At 34.0% G+C, this 20,790-nt stretch overlaps 5 protein-coding genes across 5 annotated transcripts; 1 reads left to right on the top strand and 4 right to left on the bottom strand.

The window, feature by feature from the left end:
• Nucleotides 1-4,574: 4,574 nt before the first annotated feature.
• On the top strand, nt 4,575-6,068 carry Non2 (upstream activation factor subunit spp27 homolog Non2). Its single transcript, XM_014244533.3, has one exon. The coding sequence runs from the start codon at nt 4,706-4,708 to the stop codon at nt 5,402-5,404; it is 699 nt and encodes a 232-aa protein (XP_014100008.1). The 5' UTR covers nt 4,575-4,705; the 3' UTR covers nt 5,405-6,068.
• A 1,597-nt stretch (nt 6,069-7,665) lies between these two features.
• On the bottom strand, nt 7,666-14,754 carry AhcyL1 (Adenosylhomocysteinase like 1). The gene is made up of 2 exons (XM_014244532.3): nt 13,738-14,754; nt 7,666-9,959 (listed from the first exon to the last, which is right to left on the bottom strand). Exons 1-2 carry the CDS (start codon nt 14,221-14,223, stop codon nt 8,916-8,918), a joined length of 1,530 nt encoding a protein of 509 aa, XP_014100007.1. The 5' UTR covers nt 14,224-14,754; the 3' UTR covers nt 7,666-8,915.
• Nucleotides 14,755-14,981: 227 nt separating this feature from the next.
• Nucleotides 14,982-17,377, bottom strand: LOC138857704 (zinc finger protein 572-like). Its single transcript, XM_070111305.1, has 6 exons — nt 16,950-17,377; nt 15,831-16,896; nt 15,683-15,766; nt 15,419-15,622; nt 15,195-15,338; nt 14,982-15,127 (listed from the first exon to the last, which is right to left on the bottom strand). The coding sequence occupies exons 1-6, from the start codon at nt 17,172-17,174 to the stop codon at nt 15,060-15,062; spliced, it is 1,791 nt and encodes a 596-aa protein (XP_069967406.1). The 5' UTR covers nt 17,175-17,377; the 3' UTR covers nt 14,982-15,059.
• A 181-nt stretch (nt 17,378-17,558) lies between these two features.
• Nucleotides 17,559-18,825, bottom strand: LOC106624756 (uncharacterized). The gene is made up of 2 exons (XM_014244528.3): nt 18,469-18,825; nt 17,559-18,398 (listed from the first exon to the last, which is right to left on the bottom strand). Exons 1-2 carry the CDS (start codon nt 18,733-18,735, stop codon nt 17,775-17,777), a joined length of 891 nt encoding a protein of 296 aa, XP_014100003.2. The 5' UTR covers nt 18,736-18,825; the 3' UTR covers nt 17,559-17,774.
• A 272-nt stretch (nt 18,826-19,097) lies between these two features.
• Svip (small VCP interacting protein) lies at nt 19,098-20,120 on the bottom strand. Its single transcript, XM_014244529.3, has 3 exons — nt 19,947-20,120; nt 19,692-19,862; nt 19,098-19,638 (listed from the first exon to the last, which is right to left on the bottom strand). Exons 1-3 carry the CDS (start codon nt 20,010-20,012, stop codon nt 19,624-19,626), a joined length of 252 nt encoding a protein of 83 aa, XP_014100004.1. The 5' UTR covers nt 20,013-20,120; the 3' UTR covers nt 19,098-19,623.
• Nucleotides 20,121-20,790: the final 670 nt, after the last annotated feature.

Raw genomic sequence — 20,790 nt, 5'->3', positions numbered from 1 at the left:
GGTTAGGTCTAGTACAGTCCTAGCAGAATACCGTACTTCATACATTTACATTACTATTCTATGTCTCCAAATCCCCAAGATTCAAATCCCGAGGTATTTCTCAAGCCGAAAGTTAATAAATACTATAATTTAACTGTGTTGTGTGAGTGAGAACATATAACCGATAAAAAGCAAGGTACTCAAATAATTTTACATATCCACGTTATGTACCAACTTTTGGTATGGTTCCGTTAGATACCTTCGATGAGACCGTCTAATTTCTCATCTCCCGGCACTGTTATAATATGGATGTAAATTTCTGTTTTCCCCATATAGCAGGCAAAGTGTCTAACGAATTTCTTCGGGTGTTTCTTATGTTAGACAAAGTATACTGTTATTTTTGGCGCTTCGATTTTTTATTTATATTATATTAACCTCTGTCAAAACAAAAATATTCCATAAAATATGCAACCACAAAAATTCAAAGTGAGCCGTTAAGTGGACGAGTATTGCCAGAATTTCTGGCGAGAATCGGAAGAGGTGTGTGTGCGTTGATTTGAAAGAGTACGCAAACACACATACGCCCAAAAATGCAAGTGCTAAATAATTGCAATAATGTACTGGGATTAACTACAATGTAATATTCAAATTGATGATAATGTCTTTGGCACACATTTTAATTGAAAGTAAAATGTCGAAGAAAATTCAATTTTTTCAAACAAGAAAAAAATAAATTAAATCAAAAGTTTTAGAGGCGCCTAAGCTGAGAAAATTTATGGAGCATGAAATATTAGCAAAGAACTTAAATTGATTGTGTTTTCTGGGGAATTGAGGCCAATGTCAGCGCAGACGGTAAACTGCATTTCAAAGCGCAAGCAAACAAAGTAAGAACGTTAAGGGAATTTATTGTTTTGCAGTTTGATGTTGTCGTTGCAGTGGCAGTAAAAATATCCCAGATATATTTGAGAAAGGATAATTTAACTTCTCGATACATTGTCCGCAACTGTCCCGCTTTTGCTAGACTGAGAATGAAGCGTCTTGGTAGTCATGCCTTCGTAGAATCGAGCTAATTGGCTCGAAACGATATACATAAGGATGTTAGCGGTCTCTACAAATTTGTGAGAAGCTCACTCGTCAGGCACTCGTCGATACAAGAGGGCCTCTTGATCCATAGCAATAAGTTTTGGTGTCAAAAAGTGCTACTGTTCAATTGATTTCTGTTGCAAAGATCAGCCCTAAAACTTAGCATACCCTTTTGGGGAAAGTTGCCTACTATAATCAAATCTACTTAACGAGAACAACCCTAGTATAGGTCTTACCAAAGACTTGCTGTTGTTGTAACGAGTACCTAAGTCCTAAAGTTCGTCAACGTTTTGAAGAAACATTCTCTTGAGATTACTAAAAGGCGATTCCGCTTGAAGCAGCTGACTTCGCAGGAGTAATTTCAGCAGGACTTCACGTGCTCTACCCGTTTTGTCAGAAACAGAAAACAAAAATTTTCGCAAATGAAATTTAAAAAATATAATTATGTATAAAGATCTAAGCATACATATGGGTTTATGTACAATACATACCTAATACATGTATACTCAAAGTTATATCTACGTATTTATGTACATATGTACTTATAAACATTTTTCTAATTTGCTTTTTATCATTTTTGTTTGTTACTATTTTTTATTTTTATTTTTTTTTCACAAAGCTTGATCGCTTTTGCGTGGGTGCAATTTCACTCTCTCCACTTTGAAATATCAGCTGCGATTATAGCGATGGTCTCTACCCATGAGCACTGTGTCTGAGGGCATCGTCACATTCTCCTATTCTCGAATATTTCACCTATAAGATATTAGGGTGCTTGCTTTTGTAGCTAAGCTACAGAAATGTTTATTTTTTTGTCACTCTCGAATATATATTTTTTATTAAATAGATATAAACATATGTTTGTATGAATTTATATTTATGTAAATAGATTTTGTATTTCATTTTCACACTCTCGCAACATTTTGCTACAGAGTATAATATTTTTGTTCACGTAACAGTTGTTTGGATCACCTAAAACTAATCGAGTAAGATAAAGGGTTATATATGTATAAATGATCATGATGAAGAGACGAGTTGAAATCCAATTGAATGTCTGTCCGTCTGTCCATGCAAGTGAGCTTCATTAGAATATCTCAGGTTTTACTTAAGTTACAGCTTGCAGAGACAGACGGACAGATAGACATCCGGATCATCAACTCGTGTCGTAATGCTGATCATTTGTATGTACATAACTCCATATCTATCTCGACTAGCTTTGGTTGATACAAGCAACCCAACCTAACGGTGAACAAAACTATTATACTCTGGTATAAAAATGCTAATTTGCTATTGCATAAGAACATAAATAAAACACCCACGCCTCTTATGATATTGTAACGGCGAACACAACGATCATAATGAGTTTTGTGCTCGGCGTCGAGCCAAAAAATATCCGGCCCGGCCCACTAGTTTCCACATAATATATGTAAATAAATAGCTCTATATTACACAAATATAATATATATATATATATACATATATATATATGTATTTACATTTGTACATTTGTATTTATATACATACATATGTAGACGGTTGTTTTTTAATTAGATTTTATATGAATAATATTTATAATTTTGTAGCGATTGTCAGTTTACAATATTGACGTTGAAATTAATATTAATAGTTAATTATTACAATATTCTGAATTTTACATTCAAAAGTTTACTTTACACTTTTACACATGAAATACAGACAACAACTGTAAAAAAAAAATATAACAAGAAAAAACGTTAACTTCGGCTGCATCGACGATATAATATGATATAAGTAAGGGTATAAAAAGATCTTTATCCCGATTTTGTTCGGTCAATATAAAAGCCAGCTAAAAACATATTATATGATATAGCCATCCGATCTGTTCAAGATCTCTTGGATCTTTGCTAAATTTCGTGCAAATACCTTGTCAAATAAAACAGTTTTCCGTACAAGGACTTAAGTTTGTTCGGTCCATTTGTATGGCAGTTATTTGTATCGTTGTTGTAGTGATGATTTGGATAATAATATGTGCCAAATTGTTTGAAGATAGCTTGCCAATTTAAAAAGTGTTACAAATTTCGTGGCAAACAACAGACACCATAGTAACCGGAAAACTGGACATATGTATATGTATGTACATATGCAACATTATTGTGATAGCATTAATAAGAGTTGGATTTTTACACCGGTTGCGTTGAAATGCAAGAAAAAATACCGAACGACATGCAAACATTTTTTTAAGTATGAATGAAGAATAACGTGTTAAAAGAAAAAATGATAAAAAAAAATAATGCAACCATAGCTAATGACATAAAGAAAAGAAAAGGAGCTTGAAATTTTGGGCGTTACACTACCGGCAAACAAAGAAATATATGCTCAGATGTGCTAATACAAATCTTGACTTGCCACACTGGAAAAAGTGGCACACACAAGCAACTGTATGTACAAGTACCTAGGCCTGCAGTGTCAGACTGTTGCACTGATATGAATTTATAAAAATTTATTTGGACCAAATTATCTAAAAGTTAAAAATAAATTGACGATAGCAAGCCAATGCTGCATGTACAGAAAATTGCATTTGTGCGATTGCTCACGCCAGCTGACTCAATCTATTGTGGGGGTCTGTTAATAGCAGGGCAGCTGAGTTTATATATATAGACAAAATTGTTTATGTATTTGGGTGTGTGTATTAGAAGTTTACAAGCAACTTTTTCTGTAGAGTAAATTAAGTTCCCTTTAATTTTACACAGTTTTTGAGAAATATTCAAAAAATTTTCACATACCTTAAAGAGTACACAGTTTGCACTGAAATATGTAGTAGTAAATAGGCCAGCGGATGCAATGGAAAAGTTCGACGCCTTCACTAGATTCACAATTTAAGAGCACACAGAATTTTTATAAAATCTAGGGCTATAGCCCAATCACAACCCGGTGGTTTTTATGACACTCTCACAATTTGATAGCTTCTAACTCTAGTACCACATAAAAATTAATCAGTTGTTTATTATTTGCTATTTGTTTTAACATTTTTAGCCAACAATTTTTAATAGATTTTTATAAATTTAAGCACAGACGTCGCAAAAAACTTATTTTAATTGCCTATTTCGTTTTCGACATTCATTCAATTTTGCTTTATTGACACTTTGCTTTTCGCGGCTATTCGTAGCAGTGGTATTTTGACAATTGACTCTTTGAAAACAAAAAAAAATGAAGCAGTAAGCACAGTATTTTTAATTTATTGAGGAATTTTAGATGGAAATATAGAAAGTCAACTTAGACCATGCAGTCGTTTATTAGTATTCTCAGATATCGTACATCACTATAATCTATGTTCTCTGGTATTCTACATATGTACATATTTTCACATATTTATTATATATTTATATTTGACTTTCCTGCAAAGCACACTGAAAAAAAAAAATACAACATTAAGCAAGATTTTTATTGTGCAATTATTTGCATCCCTGTCCAGTTTCAATAAAAATCGATACATTTTAATCGGTTCTAAAAGTTAAGACGCCGAATTTTTCTCGTTGCTTGTATCATTTCACGTTCTTTGCTTCACGTTTCGTCAAAAAAGTTGTTGCTGCTGCTTCGAACTAAATTATAAAAGATTGAAAAATATATAATCCTAGTATATTTAAAAGCAAAATAAACATTGTGCAAAATGGCAGATATATCTACTGAAGACTTAAAAGCAGAAATTAATGCTATACTGAAGACTGCGGACCTTTCGGTCGTCTCAGTGAAGAAAGTGCGCGAGCAAGTGGAGAAGAAACTTAACTGTTCGCTATTGAGCCGTAAAAAGGAATTTGATAGCATCGTCATGGATTTCATAAATCAACAACAAGAAGAAAGTGAAGCATCGGCGGAGGAGGAAGAAGAAGAAGATCCATCTTCAGAGGAAGAGCAGGTTGAAAAGAAAACAGCCAAAAAGCGCCCCCAACCAACTCAACGTAAGGCAACACCTAAACAAAAAAAGAAGCGAAAGTCCATAAATGGATCAGACTCTGGCTCTGAATCCGATGGTGGCTCTGACTCGGATTATGAAATGCCGAAAAAGAAGGGTCCAAAGAAGAAGGCAGGCGGCGGTGGTGGTGCCGGCGGCGGTTCAGGACGCAAATCAACGGGTTTCACTCGCCCATATAACCTGTCACCAGAGCTATCGGCTTTAATGGGTGCTGAATCATTACCACGTCATGTAGTAGTGAAGAAAGTTTGGGCCATTATAAAGGAACGTAATTTATATGACCCTAAAAATAAACAATTCGCTATTTGCGACGATGAACTAATGAAGGTGATGAAAGTCAAACGCTTCCGTACATTTGGCATGCTGAAACACTTGAAACCACATTTTCTGGATTAAGCAGTCGGCAACGAGATCGGTGGAAGCGGCGAAAAAGCGAGAGCAGATAAATTCCTAAAGTTCGCAACATAGGAATATTATATGATATATTTTATTTTCGTAAAAAAGCAAAAACAATTAACACGCTTCATACTCTAAAATAGTAGTACATACTATGCAAGTTATATATTTTAAGAATTTAATTTTTTTTTTTTTTTTATTGCAATTTCCTTGATATTGATTTACAAATATACCGATTGCTTAAATGGATCGAACGCATTTTTCACTAAGTTTTAAGTTAATGTTTGTACGTCTTGATTGTAAAGCATGCGTAACGCTAACGCAATTATATAAAAAGTAGAATTGAAAATTTATTATAAAGTAAACAATAATAATAGTTATAACATTTGTGCGCTAAAACGACTATGTTTAAAATGAATTTCAAATATGATACGGAATTACAATACTTTTTTATATTATTTAGAAAATACAGAAAATGCATGGAAACGTCCTTGATAAATACGTGTATAGCGCAAAAGAAAGAGTTAGCATTGCTCTTGATATATGTATGTACGTAACTGTATTGAATATTTGAATACGTTTTACCATTTTCAATAGAATTAGAATTTGGATTTATTGACAATTGAATTTGAAATAAAGCAAGACGTTTACAATTTGAAAATCAGCACTTTCGAGTTTTATTAGTTGTTACGAGTTTAATTATAACGTTTTTATTATATAATTTAATTTATGGCATGCATACATATATTGCAATAACACCACCGCAGCAAACATTTAATCGTTATCCACAATAAGTTCTACACGAAAGGACTAAAACCATCCCGGTATTAAAACAACCAGGGGTTTTTTTTTTTGAAGCGCTAGTGAATGTCGCCAAAGCAGAAAGAAATTCTTACTTGCAAAACAACGTAACGCGAGCTCAATTACATAAAAAGTAAAATTGGAAATTTATTATAAAGTAAACAATAATAATATTGTAGTTATAGCATTTGAGCGACAAAACTACTGTTGAATATAAATTTCATATATGATACAATATAATACTTTTTTATATATTATTTAGAAAATACAGTAAGTGCATGGATACAACCATGATGGATACGTGTATAGTGTATAAGAAAGAGTTAGCAATGCTCTTAATATATGTATAGAATTCGAACAAGCAAATAACTGCAGCAATTGAGCAACTTTAGCTGCAGATACTCTGTTGATACTTATACTGCAACATTTTTGCGTCGAATATGATGCCTTACTATACTGCCACTGTGATTGAGACTCGAACATCCCCGAGAGGTTAAGGACATCTCAGAATTTGTTCTGCAAGGATGTGTAAGTGCCGTACGTATACCATATATATATATATATATATATGTGTATGTATATATTTAATAATTTGACCTTGAATTATTCCAGTTGCTATTAGTTTAGCGAATGTCACTTAGATGTATGCCTTTGACCACTTAGTTAAACGTTCCGACGACAGTCGGGTCTACGTTACCGGAATAGACCATCAAAAATCAGCAGAGAATCGAAGTTTAAGTTTGCCACAAAGTTTGTAACAACCTGAAGGAAAAGTCGTTCCTATATAGTATATATGTATATATAAATGGTTAGTGCGATGAGTTGTTTCGATTTAGCCATGTCTATTGGTATATACGCGAAAAAGCCAAAGGTTTTGAGATATCGATCTGAAATTTTGTGCACGTCCTTTGCTCCTCAATAAGCCGTTCATATGTCGGAATCGGCGATATCGGATAACTATAGCATATAGCAGCCATACAAACTGAATGCTCAGTATCAAGTCCTTGTATGTGAAACTTTTTTTTAATTTACAAGATATTTTCATGACATTTAGCATAGATATTTGCCAAGGCAACGCTACAATCTTCCAATATATTGTTTAGATAGAACCACTACTGCTGCCATACCAACTGAGCGATCAAAAAAAGACCTTGTATGGAAAACATTTTTATTGCGCAAGATATCTTCACGAAATTTGGTGTAGATTATTGTCCAAGACAATACTGCAATATCCAAACATATTGTTCAGTTTGGACCACTTTAGCATATAGCTGCCATATAAGCTATTCGATCAGAATAAAGTTAAAGAAATTTTTATAACCTTTTGTGCTATAACAATTGCAATTGCGAAGTAGGAATTATGGCTTCGGTGGTTAACGTTTTTGCTAGTTTTTTTTTTAAATATTTCAAGACTTCATTGCAATAATCTATATCTTAATTTAAAAGCAAAAATAAGTTAATTTAATTTTTTATTAAACTCTGCTTTATTTTTATAAACATTGTTTTGCTTTCCTCATAATATCTTATTTTTACACGCAAGTAAACTTCGTTTTATTGAAGCTATAAGACATATTCAATACAATTGTATAGACAATAAATATAATAGTATAAGTACATTGTTGTTTTAAATAAAAGTGGAATATATATATTAAAAGCTGTATAACTTAGTAGCAAGTTTGGTTCAATTGTGCTAAATGCAAAAAATTCAAAATTTTTACTAGTACAAAACAAGCGCAAAATATGAAAGATTATTTAGCGACTAAAATGCGATCAAATATTGAATATACATATATTTAAAAACAAAAAACATGCTGGTCACAGCAAACATTGATATTTACCAAGTAGAATGATCCAACATTGAACAAACAAAAGAAGTTGACGTGATGTGCACATGCACAAAGAATACTTTAAATGGAATTTACTTTTAAGTATGTGTGTATGCGGTTTAATATTTAAATTGAACACTGCAGAAATACGTTCGTTTCGATTTCATGTTTTAGTACAACTTGATTTAATCATATTTACTATTCGTTAGTATTATTTCATCTTTTTTTTTTAGTTGGTTTGTCATGAAGCTCATTGTCATCAGCGGCGACGTGTTAATGCTATTTATAATATTGATTGATGTTTCACTACATCATTTTATAGGCAAGTGTGTTTCGCCTCCATGTGGAGGAAAAGTTACTACTACTAACTAAAGTTCAAGTATTAGCTTTTTTACATTGGGTTTCATGTGGCATTTTCTACTAAGCCTTATAAATTGCGTGCACTTGTATGCACATGAAACTGTGTGGGGTATTATTTGTGTGTGCAAACTAAATGCTTGCAATTCGAAATTTATAATTCGCTCTTAATTATTATTGTATACTCGTAATTATTGTTTTGCCGTGTTGTGATTTTATTTTCGCAATTTTGTGTTTTTTTTGTTAATAAGTGCTGCATTAAATTTTAAATTTAATTCAATCTTAACCATTTATAGTACTGAAGCTCACAGCTTCAACATCAACTTTAACATTAGCTGAAATAATTTTTTCAAATTAGAATACTTTCGTTGGCAGTTTGCGCGCGCGCTCCAACACTCCTTCTCTCTTTTAGTTTTATGACTAAACTCATAATAACGCTCTCGATATCGCCACACTCCATAGAAGATCACATACCAGCCCGAAAATTGCACAGCGCTTTTTCCCCCCTCTTTAGCTTCAACATTTCTTTAGTATCTATAGTAGTTGGGCTTGAATGGCCCGGCCTTGTTGAGACCCATATATTTGGCCTGCTCATCGGTTAATTCGGTTAGATGTGCATCGAAGGTGGGCAAGTGTAAACTTGCCACATATTCATCCATTTTCTTTGGCAGCAAATACACGTCGGACTTGTAGCGGCCAGGTGGCGCATTAAACAATTCGATAAGTGCGAGTGCCTGTGTGGCCGAAGTAATTGACACAGCGAACGACGGTATGCTAGAGCATGACAAATTGACGAGACGTCCCTCAGCTAATAGTATGATATACTTGCCCTCGGGCCAAATAATATGATCGACTTGTGAGCGTACTTTCTCCCACGTCAGATCCGGTGTACGCAGACCATTCACATCGATTTCGGTATTGGAATGACCCATATTGCAAAGAATGCAACCGCTCTTCATTTTATCCATGTGTTCGCGTACGACGACATTTTTATTGCCGGTCGCTGTGACTACAATGTCCACATTGCGAATTACCTCGTTCAGCTTCACGACGCGGAAGCCATCCATGCTGGCTTGTAGTGCACAAATCGGATCTATTTCGGTTATATATACAATGCATCCTTGTCCCTTTAATGCCTGTGCACAGCCCTTGCCAACATCACCATAACCGCAAACGACCACCTGCTTGCCGCCGAACATAACGTCCGTTGAGCGTTTCAAGCTGTCGAGTATGGACTCTTTGCAGCTGTAGAGGTTGTCGAATTTGGTCTTCGTTACCGAATCGTTGACATTCATTGCAGGCACCGTTAATTTACCGGCTTTCGACAACTGATACAGACGATGTACACCGGTAACGCTCTCCTCCACAATACCCTTCACGAGCTTGAACGTTGTAGGGTATTTTTTCAGCATTAAATGTGTCGCATCGCCACCATCATCCAATATCATATTCGGCTGCCAGCTCTCCGCATTCACACAACGATCAATGCACCACCAGAAATCTTCCTCCGTCTCGCCGCGCCATGCAAAGATGGGTATGTCGGCTTCGGCCAATGCGGCAGCTACTTCGTTCTACAAAAAGAGTTTAAAGGAGGCAGAAGAGTAGACAATTAGCACTTTCTTTTAAAAATGGTCTATCTTTAATACGATAAAGTGAACTAACAAAAATGTTGAATGGTCTGTTATTGAACGCTAATGAAGTCAATTAACACTTTGGTGTATTTCTATTGTAAGAAGATCGAGTTGCTAAAAGAGCGTCTTGGATAATTTAAAGCATTATTGTACCCAGCATATTTGTTTAGATATCTAAATACTTTTATCAGATATTGCTGTTAATTAATTTATTGTTATTGTTATTAGCGGCTTTACGCAAACCGGTCGGTTTCGCACCTAAAACGGTGTTGTTGAATGGGACGGTAATGGAGCGAAAGGGAGAATATTGTTTGAATTAGGACTTTTACCCCAATTTTTTCCAAGAATTTTCTAAATTACGCAATAGCTTAGGACGAAGACCGAAGTCTTTTTCGTTAAAAAAAAAAATAAAACGGTAGTTCATTGAAATAGATGTATATTAACTGTTTAGATAATTATTATTTGCATATATTATATACCTGTATGGTAGGCTGATAATTTAGTTGCCCCCCCTACAGAAGGCGGTCTCCGCTTAGTGAGACAGCGTTGGACCGGGAACCAATGTCTACAAAACCAAATTGCAAAAAAAATGAGAAAAAGGTTGAAATTGGCTGCACTGAAGCTATAATACCCCTCACAGGTGCATTTCTTATAGCATAAAATGGTATAAAAAGATCTTTAACTTGATTTTGATCAAACAGTTTAAATAGCAGCTATAAGCTATAGTAGTCCGATCGAAATAATATGTTTGGAAATTACAGCCTTGCCGTAGATAATACATGTAATCTATGCCAGATATAATGAAGATATCTTGTCAAATATGAAAGTCTTCACATATAAAAACTTGATCCCATAGGTATCCGATATCGGCGGTTCGTACAAATGTGCAGCTTTTTGGGGAGAACAGAACATACAAAATTTCAGATCGATTGCTCAAAAACTGAGCGAGCCAATGTTAGAGCGAAAATTTCGAAAAACCGCCGAAATGTTGAAATATCCACTATTTTTGAAAATGGTGAAGTTGGTCACAAATGGTTTTTTTACAGCAGAGACGTTGAGCTAATGGTTCAGTTTGCTCTCTATGGCTCACAATAAACACAAATACTAGTATACTGGTTGAGAATGGCGTAGTGGCAACTCAATATTGTATACCGAAACTGCGTAAAATAAAATCAAGATAACTGTTGCGCTAATATATATATTCTTTTACATATGCAATTTTTTATAACTTAAACGTGAGATTTCGAACAAATTTTTGCGGTGAAAATAATTATGCCAAATGAGTAAAACGGTACTTATGCATAACTAATGCACAATTTAAATCCTAAAAAAACAAATTGGTTTAAAGTTTATAAATAATGCTTGGCATAAAAAACGCTCAATTACTGTCTTAACTTAACCTTATCTACAACTTTATCGCTGAATATTTAATTTTTATGTATATACTGTTTGCCGAGCATTAGGCAAACAAGTGATGGATATCGTTCACCGCAAACAACTGATTCTGACTAATATTTGCATTTGAAATATAACACCGGACAAAGATATACAAATGAATATCAATGTTAGGCGTGAACTAAGGTGTTATCTGCTATTTAGTAAGTTTCATTAGCGTAATTGACTGTCAAAATGGAGCAAACAGATACATCTGACAAACTGTTTTGAGATATGGATGCATATAAACGATTGATTGGATTTTCTAGCTTTTTACAGTAGCACAAGTAGAGTAGTTGGGAGATAGTGTTATTTTTTCTGCATAAAAAAATATATTTTGTTTTAAAAGATGAATACTATGCGCCCATACCACTGCTAAGGGTTTAAGAATGGCGTTTAAGCTCATGCATATGATATGGCACTCCATTAGGACAGTCTGTCTAATTGTTCACACTTCTTGTTTGGTTTAAATACTAAACTAAATGATATTTTTTAAATTCTGAACAGGATATATTATGTGTTTGCCACAAAGTTTGTAACACGCAGAAGGAAACATTGGAGACCCTACAAAATATATATAATATATGCCATGTCCGTCTGTCAGTCTGTATATACGCGAAATAGTCCCCCAGTTTTTGAGATATCGATCTGAAATTTTGCACACATGCAATTTTTAGCTATCATACAAACTAACCGATCAAAATGAAGGTCATGTTACTTGTTTCCCATAAGTACAATCAACTGCGAAAAATAATATATTATAGCATATGGGCATGGGTATATACTTGCATGCAGAGTTACATATATGCATATAAAGAGTTGAATATGCAATCATACTATTTATTTGTATGTACACCCAGCCCTTTCAAATTTTGAATGAAATTTAACTGACGTCATTTGCCTATGCATCGGAGCTTTTTTCTATGGAGTTTTTAGTTGCATATTCAATTTCATTATATCAGACAAATGCTTATGTAGTCAATTGTCTGAAATTGAAATTGTCACTATACATAAACCAGCGATATTGTTTCCTTACCGAACGTGAGTGTGGTGGAATTTACTCAATTATAAATCGTTTACAATCTTTTAAGTAAACAGCAATAACTTGGCTGTTGTCATTGAGGGACGGGCACTATGAAATGTATATGGTTTTTTTAGGTGCAGGAGAGGAGGAGCGGAATGTTTATTCGGTAAGCAATTTTGGGCAAGTCACATGAGCTTAATTTTGAACTAAATTTCTAATACACACACATATACAGCAGCGGTGAAATTCTTAGTAGTTGATTTTAATTTTAAAATTTTTTGTCTTTATACGCTGGCAAACACAATACGTTGCCTTCAGTAATCATTTTTCTATCAGGGTGCTATTTTAAAAACACTAAAATTTCAATAATAGAAACAAAAATTTCAATTGAATAAATGAATTTCAGTTATTTTCAAATTTTACCAAAGATTTTCAGATAAATTTAGTTTTTCTAACATTTTTTCACGTACTTTTAGGGTTTTGACTGACCGAAAATACTTTGCAAATAAAAAGTACCACAATTGTAGCAAAAACAGAAAGCTAAGCGAAGGAAATTTTGCATTTCGTCTTCTGACACTAACGGTTTTTAAAGTAAATCCCAAAAAAAGATGTTATAAAAATGTTTGATCACATAAATATGAAGTGCTCAGCACTACTAAGATTTTGACCACAACTGTATATATATTACTGTATACGTATGCATGTTTGTGGGTACATTAATTTATTATCAGTCGACATTGTAATTAGAAAATTTAAAAACCAAGTCAATTAATATTGCATGTCACTAGTCCTAGTTTTTTCATGAGTTTCAACATATATCGCTTTATCTATAATGCATACTCGTATGTATACAAACATATGTAGTACATATAATATGTACAATTCTTCTTGGCCTAATTCGTTATAAATAATGCAAACATAGTAATCATACTAACTGAAGTCTAGTAAATATGTGACCATTAGTCATTTTATTTTCGTTTGAAATATTTAAAACCATTTAGATAAAACGGTATTGAAAGTCGGTTTTTATTTATTAGCGTAACTTTCGAGTGCATTCAATTTTTTTTTTTTTATAGCTATGAAAGATTTTTTATGCCGGTGATATTTCAAAATGCAAATATTCATTTTTTTATATATAATATTACCATAATTTTGTGTATGTCAGTTTTTATATTATAAAACAGTTTATATCAACCAACCCCTTTATTGTAAGATAACAGCTGTTACTACTATACGCTTTAATTCATATACTGTACTCACCTGCGTCGAGTATATATTGCATGCAGCCCAACGCACCGATGCACCCAACTCCACTAGAGTCTCAATGAGCACCGCTGTTTGCGCATTGATGTGCGTACACCCGACGATTTTCGCATCTTTTAGCGGTTTATCGTCGGCAGCGCGTTTCCGGAGTGCCATTATACCCGGCATCTCTTGTTCGGCTATTTCGATTTCACGCCGCCCAAACGCATGCTGACCGGCAATGTTACGCACACAAAAGTCCGAATTACCTTTGGTATTCTTTTGAACTTTTTCGCGTGGTGGTACATCGTCACCATCGTCAGAACTGCTGCCAGTATAAGAGGCCGAGCTAAACGAATCCGTGGATGAAGCCGATAGAGACCGACTCCGATAGCGACTGGTCTTTTTGAGTGCACTAGACTTATTGGGTGCAGTTGTGGCCACCTCTTGTTTATCACCACTAGATCCTGGATCGGGCACTGGAGTGTCGGGCAGGTTGATCATTTCGTGTTGAGACGTGTTAGATGTTTATTTTAGCTTGTGTTTATGTTATTGTGGATAAATTCCACAATATAAAAATATGAAAATTTACGTTGTTCGCGTTGGGGTAGTTGGATGGAGTGGCTTGGAGTGTAACTCCTCTGATTGAGCTTACGATTATTGCTATAATGCAAGTATCCGTATGCTATTCCTTGACGTTCACGTAATGCTCACGTGATGCAATTGTTATAAAAATTAGTTTTTTATGGGTTTTCTCTTTTCGTGTGGGATGCACTATACTCCCCTCACAACGGTAATACGTAAGCCACTTTATTGGTTCAATGCGTTTGGCTGACAGTTCGTAGCAAGTGCTTGAAATAAAATAGAAAAACTTCTAGGGAACTTTGCAAAAACACCAAAAGGAATAACAACACAATGGGCACAACCACGAATTACGGGTGTTTGTATTGTGAAGTTAATCAAATCAATTCGAACAAGTCGCTTGTAAAACAAAAACTAAATTAAATGTTGCTTCCAGAAATACTCTATAGAATCGGTGTATCGAACATCGAATGATGGAAGAAAGAAGAAGCGAAGTTAGTGATGCCAGATATTTGTAAAATTATTATTAAGATAATTCTAATGCTGACAACTCAGTCAACATAGCTACGCTACGACATGGTGGCATGATTTAATAAATTAAAGTTAAGTTTGGATATCGTAGGATTTGTAAGGTACTTTCGTTATAAATAATTGAATATGTTTAGATGCCTTAATACATATTTATGTAAGTGAATAAGTCAGTTTTATTTATAGATCAAGATTAATAATACAGATATCTCAAGTAGTTATCAATAAATTTATGTAGTGAATAAGGATAATATATCTTTGTCAATGTTGCCTTCAGTCAGGTGTGGTAATACACGATCTAGATATACAAAATTAATTTTTATTAGTACGTAATTTCCGCAGTTGTACTTTATTTGAATACTTACTAAAGTGCGAATGATAGAGATGCCCGCTCTCTGAATCGCGCTCTTCTTCAACGATATTTCCATGACACTGCCGTTCGTGCAGTAAAAGTAACTGTTGTTTTTGAAACGATTTATCACAAAATTTGCAGTAGAAAATTTTATGGGCTGCAAAAAGATTGTTATATATACATATATATGTTACATTTTTACCATAAATAATATATATCTATATAGGAATTACATACATATTCCGTTTATAGACGTTTGACTTTCCAATTCAAACGAGTTTTTTGATTCCGTAGAATATGTTTTATGATTTAATTTGTGCCATTCAAAATGTGATTCCTTCGTGAAGTTTTGTCCACACAAATTGCAATTGAAAATCGGTTTCTTATTATGGTTACTATGACCGCGCAAATGCAAACGCAAACTTGAACGTTGAGTAAAACCTGTCCGATTAAATAAAACACATATCAAATACTGCATAATTTATGCTTATAACTGCAAACCTTTTTGACATATTGAGCATTTAAAAGGTGTAGGATCCTTGTGAGTCAACATATGCTCCCTGCAAGCTGTTTGCTGGCGGTAACCTTTAATTAAAAAGCACAAGATAATTGTTATTGTACATATGTATATATTATTAACGCAGCTTACGTTTTCCGCAGACATCACAACAGAAGGGCTGCTCCTTTGTATGTGTACGCTCATGATTGATTTGATGAATTTTTTGATGGAATGACTTCTCGCAAAATTGGCACTGAAAACGTTTTTCACCGTGTTGGCGCACATGATATTGAAATCGCATTTGTGTATAATTTTCGAATTTTTCATTGCAAATGTGGCATGTATAAGTGGAAGTAAGATGAAAGTTTTTGTTGTGCCGTTGTAGATGCAGCTGACTGCGAAAATGTTTGCCACATTGTCCACATTTAATCGAGTCCAGACGACTGTGTTTGTGTTTATGCTGGGACAATAGAAAATTTGATTTAAATCCTTTAGAGCAAATGTTACAAATGTATGGTTTTTCTTGTGGATGCATCCGTGAACGATGTTCTTTTAACAAGCAACGTTTAGGAAAAATAGCCATGCAAATGTTGCATTGCAAAGGCTGCCTAGGTGTGTAATTTGAGTCGTATGACATTGCATCTGTTTCCGTATCCGTAACGGTACCTTCCTCGGAGTCTTCATCTTCACTGCTACTGATAAAATTCAATGGATGCAAGATATCTTCTGAAGGTCCACTTTGCAAAGTGCTATTTAATTTAATCTCCGGATCTGATTCAGCTTTTAAATATTCCATTGTCTCCATGTCTATTGGTTCTGTATTCATTTCATCAAAAAGTGGTGGGGGTGTACCCATAGAACTTTCCGCATATACAACTTCCTTATTGTATCGAGGACTTAGTTGGTTCTTTGGGCTTAATTGGGGAGAATTAAGTGTTAAAGCAGCACGTTCAGGTGTTTCTGGTGACTCCTCCACTAAATCTTCTGGATTGAACAATGCTGGACCAGGGGAAAAACGGGATTCACTTTTTACGGATTCGCCACGTGGAGACAAACGTCCCAAGCTGCCGGACTCAAGCAGCGTGTCCACGTGATTAATGTAAGATTGTAATAATGTCTGCGTGTCAATACAAAGATTGTGAAAATGCTTAACTCCGCTTAAACGTTCTAAACAGTCGTGACAAATCTGCTGCGGCAATCCATCGTTTGGCTTAATCTGTGAGAAATAAAGTTTTAACTTCGGTTCCTCTCTTATACAAAGCAACTTACATTAAGTTTCCAAAGCAACAATTCGTCATACACATCTTTGATTTCGTCATTTACATGGAGCTCGGAAGATTCGTTGATAAAAACAGACTGAGACTCTTCCACAGCAGCAAATATACGTTTAAATTGTAATTGCCCTTCGCCATTATCTATCCTGCTACAAGTTCTACAAATACTTTCCAAAAATGTTTTGAGATCGTTGCAAATATCCGAGAATGTCAAAGACATTTTGCAGACCGAGAAATTTATAAAAGATTTTCAGCAAATCTTCTCGTAAATGAAAATCGTCCAAAAGATTCTACTAAAAAATGTATAGTAGTGATGTGGGTATTTTGCTTTAATGAGTAACCGGTATTAGGTCGACATGTGTGCGGATATTTTTACATTCAATATTCCTCGCAATAACATATAGAGGAAAACTTTTTTAACGTAGCTTGTTTTTATTGATATATTTATAATTACGAAAAAAAAATCTAATTAGATCTGACAATTTTTATTCGCGTTCGGGGCAAAAATTCAACAAATACGCTCAGCTGTATGAACACCTGTTTTTTGTTGTCTTTTCATTCCGCACATACCTAGTTATCAGTATAGAGTTGCCCATTCGCGAAATTTATGTATTTTTTTGGAAATTTTTATTAATTTTTACAACTTTAATTATTAACATGTTATAACAATATTTGTTTTGTATGATAGGTACATATGAACTATACATTTTTATAAATTTTTGAACCCAATAAGGCGTGTAAATTTTTAATAAACATATTCGATTTTTAATTTAAGGTCTTCCACAAGTGGAATATATTGCACCATTGTTAAGCTAGGGCTTTACATTCCCTCTTTATATCCACAGATCTCAACATCATTTTCATCAGTAATTAAATGAGCTTCCTGCAGCAAGCCCGCTTCGTACATTTTTGTATTACTTTGTCGCTTCGTAGAAAAATTAGGTCCTTGCTTTGCATTCTGCTTCATGAAATCTACGACCAAATGATCATCTACCACAGACATTTCCAAGCTTTTTCCCCATGCAAGTAGAGCGAGCGGTCGTTCCGGACTCAGAGCTTGCGAAGGTGTTATGATGTGACGATATAAACAGGCTCGAAGTGTGTTTTGCAATAACTTTACTTGGCCACTGTAAGCGCATGGATGGTAAAGCATTACAATGGCTCCTTGAGATAAGGATGAAACATATCTTTGGGGAGGCATGAATATATATGAACCATATTTCGGGACAATTGGGCGGTAGGCACCATAAGTAGGCAACATCGTTTCATAGGTAATTGTTTCATTAAGGCACTTCACTGGCGATACGTAGGCTGGTGGGATAAAGTACTCAATTCGCAATGCTTCACGCTTCATATTTGGTGCGTATAAAGTGCGATTCGCTAAACATAGGTGCTCAAAAGATTGTTTAGCATCACTTGGATCATAATCGATTCCAATGTATTGCTGCGAATATATGTATTATAAAAAAATTAATATTATCAGAACAAGATATGTACACATTGTAAAACTATACCTTGCCATCATCACAAATTTCGGAGGCCGTAAGTCGTTTTTTATCGTACCCATTTAAGGTTTGACCATTTGTATAAGGTGGATAAGGAAACCATTTTCCCTTCCAATCGTCCTTAGGATGTGGTGGCCCAGGAAACCACTTACCTGTCCACGCTTCTACGGGAGTACGAGTTTTTTTCGTTGTCTTACGTTTCACAATAACCCGCTTTCCGTAGATTTCAACACTTATTAGTAATATTAAACAAAATATTATAATTGGCTTAATCATAATTCCATTGGAGGCGTAAATCGAAAGAAATGAATGTAAAAACGAGGAATTGAAAACATTGACGACGTTTAAGAATGTGAGACATAAAGAATGCGATGATGACACTTAATAGTTTGACAACTGCTATTCTCGGCTTAAACAGAGAATTTAATTGTTTTATTTACACACACATTTTGCCAACTAATATAGATACACAGGAAGTTTGGTACATTGAAAAAGTACAGAGTAATCTGAATAATGATATATAAGTATACTTATATTAAAATGTTCTTTGCTTTTTATCTATTATACATACTGCATCTTGGTTGTGATCAGTTGAGTTCACCGTCTTCGTTTTTGAAATAAATAAAATAAGTGGAACATATATAGCTCATAATTTATTATTTTTACAACAATATGCTTATAAAGGTAGAAAATTACAAAATGCAATGCGGACATATATTTTGTAAATACATACTTAGTTCACTTCCATTCGTTTTTGGTATTGTTTCTTTTTTTTAAAGATTTGTACGAATAATATAATAAACAATTAATATATTTGGATGAAATTACATAATGAAATTTGTACCATATAAACCCAAAAGAAGGTGCAAATTTTATTATCATCACAATATATGTATATATTTACAATAATACCTTAGAACGCATAAAAAGAATTAACAAACAAAAAAATTACGAAAAAAAATTTCAACAATTATTAAACATTTTCATACACGCGTACTATTGCATTGTTGATTCCCTCTTAGAATATTTTTTTTATAACAATGTGTTAATCTGTCTTTTAAAATTTAAACACTTTTGAAACGAACATAAATTTACGTATTTGAATACTTAGAATGATACGCGCTTAAAGCTGTTAGTTCCTGAATCTCTCTTTAACATTTTTACTTAATTTGCTTGCCACTGTAAAAGGAAAATCATTCATATGCTATACTCTTTTAAGTCAATTACCAAACCTTTAGCGCTGGTGCCCCGGCACCCGTCCGTGCAGCCTCCTCCTCTCTCCTAGCAAGCTCCTCTGCACGTTGTTGTTGTCTTCGAACACTGTCAGGGTTTTTAATACCTCTATGTTCATTTTCTTCACGTCGTCGTTCTGCTGCTTCAAGTTGCTGACGTCGTCGGGTTTCCTTTGGAACGTAATTAACAGACGTTTAAGTAATTCGATTTGTGTGCTGCAAAATATTTCAAACTTAATTCTTTATTTTGCTTACCGGCGATGGCACCAGGTTAGATGATTCACCATTGCTTCCAAAACATGACGAGCACAACGAACCCATTGTCTTAAAAATATTTATCAAATTACAATTTTTATTGCGGTATAAAATATTTATATTCTGCTACAAATAGTTCCTTTTGTGCATCATTCGTCAAAATCAGCTGTTTTTTGGGTGGGTGGGTGTGAATTCAGTAAACAGAAAACAACTAAGTGTATGTTAAGTCGATGACATGATTGTTTAAGACCCAATTGGAAATATACTTAAAATTTCTAGACACAATTTTAAAAAACCCTGAACTATTGCATGCGAAACTTTTAAGTTTTGAATTTAGTTTTGGCTTCATTTCTTTCACCACAAAAAACTGTTAAATCCCCGTAACGAACCCTATTAAATAATTTAGCAGTAGTGATCTCTGTCGATAGGAGATCATAAATTTTGAAATTTACTCTTAAGACCTTAATTTTCTAATAAATCTCTTAAAATTACTATCATGTACTTTAAAATCGTTGTTTGTTATTATTTATTGTTATTATAACAACACAAAAACACAATAAATTGAATATTAAAAAAAAAATCGTCGTTAAAAATCTAAAATCACATTTACATTTCCTGAGCCGTTTTTATTAAAATATATTAAATATATATCGAAATTTTACTGTCACTTTAAATAAGATAATAAAAGTACGCGAACAGAGCTAATAACTCTATCGTCAATCTATTTTGACATTTTTCTTTGTTCTTTTAACCATGTGTTAACATGGTTAAATTTTCCGCTGATAAACAAAATAACAACACAATTGGAGAACAGCGTAAAGAACAAAAGTGGCAAACAAAAGTG

Source organism: Bactrocera oleae, chromosome 6, assembly GCF_042242935.1.
Source record: "Bactrocera oleae isolate idBacOlea1 chromosome 6, idBacOlea1, whole genome shotgun sequence".
Taxonomy (NCBI): Eukaryota; Metazoa; Arthropoda; class Insecta; order Diptera; family Tephritidae; genus Bactrocera; species Bactrocera oleae.
This window is presented reverse-complemented; position numbering and strand designations above follow the sequence as displayed.